At 40.9% G+C, this 10,764-nt stretch overlaps 1 protein-coding gene across 1 annotated transcript; it reads right to left on the bottom strand.

The window, feature by feature from the left end:
* Nucleotides 1–5,701: 5,701 nt before the first annotated feature.
* KRT24 (keratin 24) lies at nt 5,702–10,090 on the bottom strand. Its single transcript, XM_086357767.1, has 8 exons — nt 9,422–10,090; nt 8,537–8,619; nt 8,008–8,164; nt 7,359–7,520; nt 7,136–7,261; nt 6,574–6,791; nt 6,248–6,360; nt 5,702–6,055 (listed from the first exon to the last, which is right to left on the bottom strand). The coding sequence occupies exons 1-8, from the start codon at nt 10,016–10,018 to the stop codon at nt 5,952–5,954; spliced, it is 1,560 nt and encodes a 519-aa protein (XP_086213893.1). The 5' UTR covers nt 10,019–10,090; the 3' UTR covers nt 5,702–5,951.
* Nucleotides 10,091–10,764: the final 674 nt, after the last annotated feature.

Genomic DNA, 10,764 nt, shown 5'->3' with positions numbered 1-10,764 from the left:
AGAAGATATTAAGAAGAGGTAGCAAGAATACAGAGAAGAGCTATACAACAAAGATCTTAATGACCCAGATAACCATGATGGTGTGATCACTCACCTAGATCTAGATATGCTGGAGTCCGAAGTCAGGTGGGCCCTAGGAAGCATCACTACGAACAAAGATAGTGGAAGTGATGAAATTCCAGCGGAGCAATTCTAAGTCCTAAAAGTGCTGCGCTCAATATGTCAGCCAATTTGGAAAACTCAGCAGTGGCCACAGGACTGCAAAAGGTCAGTTTTCATTCCAATCCTGAAGAAAGGCAATGCCAAAGAATGTTCAAACTACCACACAATTACACTCATCTCACAGGCTAGCAAAGTAACAGTCAAAATTCTCCAAGCCAGGCTTCAACAGTACTTTTCCAGTCCTGTGGCCACTGCTGAGTTTTCCAAATTTGCTGGCATATTGAGTACAACACTTTCACAGCATCATCTTTCAGGATTTCAAATAGCTCAACTGGAATTCCATCACCTCCACTAGCTTTGTTCGTAGTGATGCTTCCTAAGGCCCACTTGATTTCACATTCCAGAATGTCTGGCTCTAGGTGAGTGATCACACCATCGTGATTATCTGGGTCGTGAAGATCTTTTTTGTACAGTTCTGTGTATTCTTGCCACTTCTTAATATCTTCTGCTTCTGTTAGGTCCATATCATTTCTGTCCTTTATTGTGCCCATCTTTGCATGAAAAGTTCCCTTGGTATCTCTAATTTTCTTGAAGATATCTCTAATCTTTCCCATTCCATTGTTTTCCTCTATTTCCTTGCATTGATCACTGAGGAAGGCTTTCTTATCTCTCCTTGCTGTTCTTTGGAACTCTTCATTCAAATGGGTATATCTTTCCTTTTCTCCTTTGCCTTTCATGTCTCTTCTTTTCATAGCTATTTGTAAGGCCTCCTCAGACAACCATTTTGCCTTTTCGCTTTTCTTTTTCTTGGGGATGGTCTTGATCACTGCCTCCTGTACAGTGTCATGAACCTCCATCCATAGTTCTTCAGGCACTCTGTCTATCAGATCTGATCCCTTGAATCTATTTGTCACTTCCACTGTCATTTCCATAATCATAAGGGATTTGATTTAGGTCATACTTGAATGATCTAGTGGTTTTCCCTACTTTCTTCAATTTAAATCTGAATTTAGCAATAAGGAGTTCACCATCTGAGCCACAGTCAGTGCCCAGTCTTCTTTTTGCTGACTGGATAGAGCTTCTCCATCTTTGGCTGCAAAGAATATAATCAATCTGATTTTGGTGTTGACCATCTGGTGATGTCCATGTGTAGAGTCTTCTCTTGTGTTGTTAGAAGAGAGTGTTTGCTATGACCAGTGCATTCTCTTGGCAAAACTCTGTTAGCCTTTGCCCTACTTTATTCTGTACTCCAAGGCCAAATTTGCCTGTTATTCCAGGTATTTCTTGATTTCCTACCTTTGCATTCCAGTCCCCTATAATGAAAACGACATCTTTTTTGGGCTTCTGCAAGGCTTCAACAGTACATTAACCATGAACTTCCAGATGTTCAAGCTGGATTTAGAAAAGGCAGAGGAACCAGAGTCAAATTGCCAACATCCCTTGAATCATAGAAAAAGCATGAGAGTTCCAGAAAAATATCTACGTCTGCTTTATTTACTACATCAAAACTTTGACTGTGTGGATCACAACAAACTGTGGAAAATTTTTCAAGAGATGGGAATAGCAGACCACCTGACCTGCCTCCTGAGAAATCTGTACGCAGGTCAAGAAGCTATAGTTAGAACCAGACATGGAACAATGAACTAGTTACAAATTGGGAAACGAGTACATCAAGGCTGGATATTATAGTCACCCTGCTTATTTACCTTATGTGCAGAGTACATCATGCAAAATGTCAGGCTGAATGAAGCACAAGCTGGAATCAAGATTGCCAGGAGAAATATCAATAACCTCAGATATGCAGATGACAACATCCTTATGGCAGAAAGCAAAGAGGAACTGAAGAGCCTTTTGATGAAAGTGAAAGAGGAGAGGGAAAAAGTTGGATTAAAAGCCAACATTCAAAAAACTAAGATCGTGGCATCTGGTCCCATCATTTCATGGCAAATAGATGGGGAAGCAATGGAAATGGTGACAGACTTTCATTTCTTGGGCTCCAAAATCACTGCCGATGGTGGCTGCAGCCATGGAATTAAAAGATGCTTGCTCCTTGGAGGAAAAGCTACAACCAACCTAGACAGCATATTAAAAAGCAGAGACATTACTTTGCCAACAAAGATTCATCTAGTCAAAGCTAGGGTTTTTCCAGTAGTCATGCATGGATGTGAGAGTTGGACCATAAAGAAAGCTGAGCACTGAAGAATTAATGCTTTTGAACTGTGATGTTGGAGAAGACTCTTGAGAGTCCCTTGGACTGCAAGGAGATCAAACCAGTCCATCCTAAAGGAAATCAGTCCTGAATATTCATTGGAAGGACTGATGCTGAAGCTGAAGCTCCAATTCTTTGGCCACCTGATGTGAAGAACCGATTCATTGGAAAAGATCCTGATGCTGGGAAAGATTGAAGGCAGGAGGAGAAGGGGACAATAGAGGATGAAATGGTTGGATGGCATCACTGATTCAATGGACATGAGTTTAAGCGAATTCTGGGAGTTGGTGATGGACAGGAAGGCCTGGCATGCAAAGAGTCGGACATGACTGAGCGGCTGAACTGAACTGAATTATGATTTCTCACAGGACGTTGAATATAGTTCCCTGTGCTGTACTGTGGGACCTTGTTTATCCACTCTCTGTATAAGAGTTTGCATCTACTAACCCCACACCCCACTCGACCCCTCTCCTCCCCTCCCCCTTGACAACCACAAGTCTGTTCTGTATGTCTGTGTGTTTATCTCTATTTAATGCATTCTTACTAATGTCTACATTATATTCCATTGTCTGTATGCACATAGTTTATTCTTTATTGATGGCCTTTCAGGCTGTTTCCATGCTTTTACTTTGTTAGAAAATAATGTAACAAAGATCCTTGCAAATACCAGATCTCTGGGTCTAAGCATATTAAAGAATCTGACAGATCTTAATTGTCACACTGTGAGGAATGGTCAGTCTCTGAGAGAACTCTTCTCCCTATCATTCTGATGAATTAGCTTCCCAAAGGAAGTGGCCTTGTTCTCTTAATTTTTTAGGATATCCACATCATAACTCTTTGTTATAATATATTATAACATTTTACACTTAACTGTTGCAGTTTCCTTAAAACAGTTTCCAGATCTTTGGATAAGTTTTGTGGTGGGTAGAGTGGAATCCATTGGAAAAGACCCTGAGGCTGAGAAAGATTAAGGGCAGGAGGAGAAAGGGACAACAGAGGATGAGATGGTTGGATGGCATCATTGATTCAGTGGATATTAACTTGGGAAAACTCCGGGAGATGGTGAGGGACAGGGAAGCCTGGTGTGCTGCAGTCCACAGGGTTTCAAAGAGTTGGACATGACTTGGAGACTGAATAACAACAGTCTGGAATAACAACAGTCTGAATAACAACTAGGCTGGAATCCAGTACCTGTCTTTGAAATGTCAAACAATAACATATGAACACCCTGTCCTTAGTATTTATTCAGCTCTCTAAATAAATTTTACAATCCAAAATGATTCAATAATTTCAATTTTTAAAATTGAATGAGCTCATAACATATTCTACTGCATCTCAGCAAGTTGGCGCTTATGAACTAGACCTTTCCGTATCTGTAAACCATCATTTAGTACAAATGCAGCATCTCCACACATGCCAAGGAAACCCAGAATGAGGGTTTCACCTAAAGATAATCTTCAGAGTAGCCACATACTTTTGCCCTGACGTGAAGCTAATACTAGCCATAAACATAGGTCCCCGGTAGTACAGGACTGGAAGACTGGACCTGGGACGACTCATGGAGAGAGGCTTTCTTGATGTGACCATGATGGCCCAAAGGATGGGAGGTCACATATAAGCTGGTTTCCAAGTCTGTCCTTCTGTCTTTAATCAAAGCTGAATCAGCCAGTTTACATTTCTTAACTTTTCAGCAGAGAAGAAACATCCAAGTTTAACTTGCTGTAATAATGCTTTGATGGGAAACACATGTTTGACTTGAGACACTGTTGCTCTTTTTCTGGGAATAGTGGTTGATGCTTAGGTACTAACTTCATTCTCTGGTTACAGGGTGCTTTTAGGTTCATTTTAATTTTTTATTCAATGTGCCTATAAGAAAAAAGCTACATTATTTGGTTGTTTTTATTATTAAGGTATGATACGCTCATACAGCTCTTACTGACTTTATATTTGAAGGTACAATTTACATGAATTACATTCAAGTTTACCCTTTTGTAATATTTAATTTGAGTTTTTGTGCCAAGCTCCATGTTCTTTTCTTGAGGACTGGCTTGTGGGATTGATGATCTAATTTGTGATCTGGCCCTATTAAATTCCGTAAGTGGGAAAGTCCTTATAGAACCTGGCTTTCTCCTTTGTCTGTTTCTTCCTGAGACTGACCTGTATCACCCTCTACCCTATTTTAAGAGGCTTCATTTTCCCAGCAAGGCAAGACAGATCTCTGAGGACCACTGATGGGGTAAAAGACTTCAGCCGTGGAGAACAGGGGAAAAGGAAACACCAGCTTGGCTAGGTGACAATTTTTGGTTAGAGATATGGCTAGATTTGACAAGGGAGCAAATTTCTGAGCATCTCTTCTCTTTGGGACTTTGAAAGTTTTCAGAAATTTGGCACCATATCACACATCCCGTCTTCTTTCCTAAGATTTTTATTCTGACCATTCTCCTAAGAGTCCTGCACACGTGGATTGTCAGATTCCTGCGGCACTTCTGGTGGATACTGTGGGGTCAAGCCCTTTGGTAGTAACACCCTGTATTGTCTGCTGTCTTCTTTGCCCTTTTAGCTTTCCTTTCCATCTAAAATGTAAACTTTCTGAAGTAAGAGACATATTTTATGTTTCTTTTTATCTCATGAAATCCCCAGTTCAGTGATGGACAAAAAGAAACTATATATTAAGAATCTGAAAAAGAACAGATATATGTGTATGTATAACTGAATCACTTTGCTGTATACCTGAAACTAACACATCATTGTAAATCAACTGTAATATAAAAGAGCCCCAGGGGACTCAGTGGTAAAGAATCCACCTTCCAAGCAGGAGACTTGGGCTCAATCCCTGGGTTGGGAAGATCTCCTGGAGGACAAAATGGCAACCCACTCCAGTATTCTTGCCTGGATAATCCCATGGACAGAGGAGCCTGGCGGGCTACAGTCCATGGGGTCGCAAAAGAGTTGGAAGAGGCTTAGTGACTAAACAACAACGTACTCTAATATAAAATAAAACTCAAAAATAAAAGCAGAAAAAAGAAATTAGACATTAATTTATTATAGATTGATTATTCAAATAATCTCATCCTTCTTTGGGCTGAACTGTTAACTGCAGTCGTAGAGACCTGAGGTCTAATGTCAACTATCAGTGTGTTCTAATGTGATGTTAAAATTTCTCACATACAAAATGGCTATAATTTTGATTCTCATGAAGAAGATACTATATAAATAATGTATAATACATACATTATTATTCATAATGATAATGCAGCTAGGTCATAACTGGTAACTTCATTTCTAGGTTAAAGTATTGTATTTCTTAAAAAAAATTCAGGAATAATTTCATTAACTTGCAAAAGTAAGTTTATTGAAGCACAGAAACAATTAGAGCAAAGCTGTCTTTCAACTTTTTCAAGAGCATTCTAATAAGAAAAGAAGAGGATGCAGGAAAATTGGTTAGTCTTCTATTTCTGGATAGATACTTTTCCCTGAAGTGATTCTGAAAGATGGCTAGATTGATGCAGTTTCTTCATTGGTGTCCTTTAGAGTTTTTTTTTTTTCCTCTGAAAGACACTCTTGTTGCTCTGGAAATTGCTTATTTCAGTTTCACCTCAGAAACATTGCTGACTTGAGATGAGATGACTTTGCCATCCACCACCTCTTCGACGATGGTCTTAGTCACTCTACTCTTGCTTGGGTCTGAAAATCGCAGAATCACAATGTCAGTCTGGAAACTCACAGAAACATAGATCAAGAGAAATCTGAATATATTCACTGAGTATGTTCTATCTAGATAAGTATATAACAACAGTACATTCTTTTTGTATGAAAAGCGAAGCATGTCTTTATGTTTCAATTATAAAAACTCAGAAACATGAAAAAAATATCTACCTCTGCCTTGGACAGAAGTTCCAGATCTTGAGCCATCAGACATGGATGAATCCCTGGATCCCATGTTTCTGGATCCTGAACGTCTATAATCAGATCCTCCAAAACCAGAACCACTGGAGAAAAAAAGAACTGTTTGTTTTTTGCACTTTGCAAAGGCAGGAGAAACCCTCCACTCAGTGGACTCTTTCCCATGATGGCAGCAGTCTTTTCATTGGACCATGTCACTCTTACATTATAAATACAAGTCTGGTCCCCACGCCCCTTTTTGGTTGCATAACACAAATACACCAAGGTCTGTATTTAGCATGTTCCTGACTTTCATTTACCCTCCTTCTCCATCAAGCAGGCGGCGGTAGGTCTCAATCTCCATCTCCAGGCGGGTCTTGATGTCCAGCAGCTGCTCGTATTCTGCGTTCTGGCATTCGGTCTCACCCCGGATCTGGCAGATCTGCTCCTCCAGGCTGCTGATCTGCATCTGAATTTGTGACAGCTGCACCACGTAGTTGGCCTCCGTGTCTGCCAAGGTCCCTTCCAGGGAGCTTTTCTAAGAGAAAAAGCAAATAAAAATTTCACCATGAAAATAAATCATTGGGTGATTTTTTAAAAATACATTTTATAAAATACTAGGAGAAATGCACTTTCCATGAGTTACAACCTCTATTGCTTTCTCTGCTTCCTTAATTTTTCTTGCCATTATTTTTTAAACTAAATCTTTCATGGAAATAGATACATTGTCTTTAACTGGAATGTCTTATGATTTTGACAACCATAATACAGTCCTCCCTAATCCTGCTTTTATGACATGCCAAGTGGGACATCTTGGCAAAGAAAGGAAACCAACTGCTCAACTTCCCTGTTGGAGAGTTGCGAGAAGTTCTTTGTACAAACCATGGCCAGTTGGGACTGCAGCTCAATTTCCAGGGCTTGCAGAGTGCGTTTCAGTTCTGTGATCTCATTCTTGGCGGAACTGGCCGCCCCAGCATCAGTAGAGATCTGTGCTTGCAGTGAGGCACTCTAAATACAAATAAAATGCAGTCATTGTGCGCTGGTGGATTGACAGGAAGTGGCTTACATGTGGCCATGGACTTGGAGGCTCAGGGTGATGATCTACCTGCTTGTTGAACTGCTCCTCGGCCTCGCGGCGGTTCTGCTCAGCCAGCTCCTCATACTGAGCCCTCATGTCATTCAGTAACTTAGTCAGGTCTGTGCCCGGGGCAGCGTTCATTTCCACAGTCACGTCCCCTCCGGAGCTTCCTTGCATACTCTTCATTTCCTAGCCCGAAGCAAAAAGAACCATAGTGATGAAAAGCAACGACTTCCCAGACTACCCTGGTGGTCCAGTGGTTAAGAATCCACCTGCCAGTGCAGAGCTTGGGTGCCACAACCACTCAAACTGGTGTGCCCTAGAGCCGGTGCTCTGTAACAAGAGAAGCCACCGCAATAATGAGCAGTCCCCGATCGCCGCAACTAGAGAAATGAAGCAATGAAGACCCAGTGCAGCCAACAAAGAAAAGAGAAACTTGAAAAGCAATGATTTCCTAAGATGTGCATAAGCCAACAAAAAGTTGAAACTAGGACACCGAAAGGAAAAAAAAAACAACCCACCAAATTCACACATAATTTTCTCAGGATTACTTTTTTTCCTCCTGGTTACAGAAGTTGAAAGTCCATCCAGATGGAATTTATTTTATTTTTATAGAATGGATGTGGGGGAACCTCTGTAGGCCAGCATTGTTGATTAATGTGGACCCCGTTCCTACCTCCTCGTGGTTCTTCTTCAGGTAGGCCAGCTCCTCAGTGAGGCTCTCAATCTGCATCTCCAGGTCAGAGCGAGTCATGGTCAGGTCATCCAGGACTTTCCGCAGGCCATTGATGTCAGCCTCCACGGTCTGCCGGAGATGCAGCTCGTTCTCATATCTGGAAGAGCACAGTACAGCCCATTTCAAAGAGCACAGTGCATTCTCACATATGCAAAAAAATGTTTTTTCTCCCCCGAGCAATTTGATCAATGAACGATAAGTTTTCTCTTAGGAGTTTTCCCCTTGTAAAACAAAACCTGAACCGTACATTAACTCTATTGATGGCCAACATTTTTGATAACAAAAATTTCATCCTGAAATTGCCTTTGTTCTGTTCTTGTTTGTGGAATGAGGGTTTTGTAAAATGTACCCTTGTGAATTTAGGTCTTGATCCCATAAAAGATTTCTTTAAAATTTAGAATAAACTAAGCCAAGGGATTGGATTTTATTTTTCCTACAATGTTTGTTTTCAAGTCTTCACTTTTCTTACTTCAGTCTGAAGTCATCAGCAGCCAGTCGGGCATTGTCAATTTGCAGAACGATCCCAGCATTTTCAATGGTGGCAGTAATGATCTAGACAAGACAATAATAGTGAATAAATCGTGGTTGCTTTTTTTTTTTAAACCTATGTCTACATGCCCATCTGTGAGAGTAGATGTCTCCTGAGTTAACCTTTAAAGGTGACTTGCTTTGAAAATTTGCTTAGTAATGACACCTGCATTGATGACCCTAATGTACTTTAGACTAACATCCTTCTGCAAAAATTAGCAGCCTGCACATTTGCTGGAATGAGCATGGAACATTGTTTCCCAGAACACAATCCTCTACATATTTTTGCTGTTTTGGAAGATCAGTTATTCTATGAGCTTTTTCAGAAAATAGTGTGAAACATGAATTTCACTTCCAAAAGAGTCTTTAAAACTATATTTCCCATACAACTATGTCTAAGCATGTTAGACTCCATCACATTCTCATACAATATTTGCACCAGGTTTTCTAGGAAGAAAAATATCTGTAAAGCTATTTAAATCTAGTAAGAGGCTAAAGGACACCAATCTGCCAGAATTAATTGTGATGAAAAATTAGAGGAAGATAGTGTCGACTTATAGCCATCACTCTTAGGTTAATTAGCTGCCTGGCATTGTGTAAATTCTACTCTTCTGTGGAAATACTCAAATGTGAGATGCAAACAAAATTAATATGTTTGGATGTCTTGTACACAGTGTCACAGTTAAAGCACACCACATCCCGTTTTATACATACAACAAAACAAATATGTTTTCAAATAATTCTGTGACTTAAAGTCATCATTCATGATCTGAATAAATGGGAAAGATATAGAAATAATAGAAACTCAGCATGGCTAGTGTCTCACCTGAGTCCTGACATCTTCAATGACTGGATAGTATTTGCTGTAATCTCTTCCAGCTCCACCATCTCCAGACCTGGGCCCAAATTTCTCATACCACTCCTTGATTTTGTTCTCTAGGTCAGCGTTGGCCTCTTCCAGGGCTCTGACTTTATCCAGGTAATTGGCCAGCCGGTCATTGAGGTTCTGCATGGCTTGCTTTTCACCTCCAGAGAAAAGCCCCCCGTCACCAAGGCCGCCACCCACGCCACCACCCACACCACCAGCATAGCTGTAGAAACCTCCACTAGCGCCTCCAGCGTATCCCGCACTCCCGCCGAAGCCAGAACCCCCACCAAAGCTAGAGCCCCCGCCAAAGCCAATCCCAGAACCTGAAGCTCCTCCAAAACCGCCCCCTATTGAGCAGCTACCAAACCCCCCTCCAAAGCCTCCGCTTGAGCCCCCACTCAGGCCATAGCTGCCGGCCCCTCCTCGGAAGCCCCTGGCAGAGCCTCCCCCGAGACCAATTCTGCTTCCGCTGCTGAAGCTGCTGCCACCAGCAGACACTCTGACCGAGCTGCTGCCTCCAGCCCTGGAGGAGGACACGCGAGATGAGCAAGACATAGTGTTCCTGCGAAGGTCTGGCTTGTCCAGGTGAGTAGGAGAGGTGATCGTGAAGAACCTATTTGCAGGCTGCCTTTTGGGCCCTTATATACACACTTTTAGGGTGTTCCTTTGCCGTGTCACTTCTTAATCCCTGTAACACCTTTGCTAATCTGCAACTGGATAACTTTTTTCCCTCTGAACCCACTCTACTGGCTCATTCTCTGAAGCTAGGTCAGAGCCTCTGGGCCTCTACTAAATTAAGAAAAGAAATAAGGTGGAGCAAAGCAAAAAAAAATTATTTTTCAGAATTACAGTTTTAATCTTTCAGAGGGTTGGTGACTGATAACTCTTGTCTGAAAGAGTAATTGTGTTAAATTTGCTTCATGATTTCCCAATTGCAGGGCATATCCCCAGATTAACAGGTGTAATTAAAGTATACTTAATATGATGAGAATGGAAATTTCCCATCAAACTTGTGACTTTTTGTTCATATTGTTCTCTTTAAGGTGAAATGAGCTTTAGCATCAGCATTTCTTTCTGGTTTGCTTGTCCTTCTCTGATGGTTTCAATTGCCTATTTCTAAGGTTTTTGGTTTGTGACTTTAGATGATTGTCTTTCTTTGTATAATATTTTGAGATCAAATTAGATATTTTTACTGTTACTAAGAAACTCTGAAACAATAGTATTCCACATTTATATGTATGCATTATTAGATCTTAATGACATTTATTTGCTCAGAGAAAGTCTAAGAAAGATTGAGAAAG

Source organism: Bos grunniens, chromosome 19 (assembly GCF_055505025.1).
Source record: "Bos grunniens cultivar Pamir isolate PY7600 chromosome 19, Bosgru_T2T1.0, whole genome shotgun sequence".
NCBI classification, from domain to species: domain Eukaryota; kingdom Metazoa; phylum Chordata; class Mammalia; order Artiodactyla; family Bovidae; genus Bos; species Bos grunniens.
The sequence above is the reverse complement of the archived record's forward strand: the minus strand, read 5'-3'. Positions and strand labels throughout refer to the sequence as shown.

Bases quoted from the DNA above. Each gene is read 5' to 3' on its own strand.
- KRT24 (XM_086357767.1), bottom strand. From the start codon at position 10,018: ATGTCTTGCTCATCTCGCGTGTCCTCCTCCAGGGCTGGAGGCAGCAGC. The intron at 8,620-9,421 runs GTGAGACACTAG...TGTCTTGTCTAG, and splicing joins TTGAAGATGTCAGGACTCAG to ATCATTACTGCCACCATTGA. The intron at 6,056-6,247 runs GTAGATATTTTT...TGCGATTTTCAG, and splicing joins AACTTCTGTCCAAGGCAGAG to ACCCAAGCAAGAGTAGAGTG.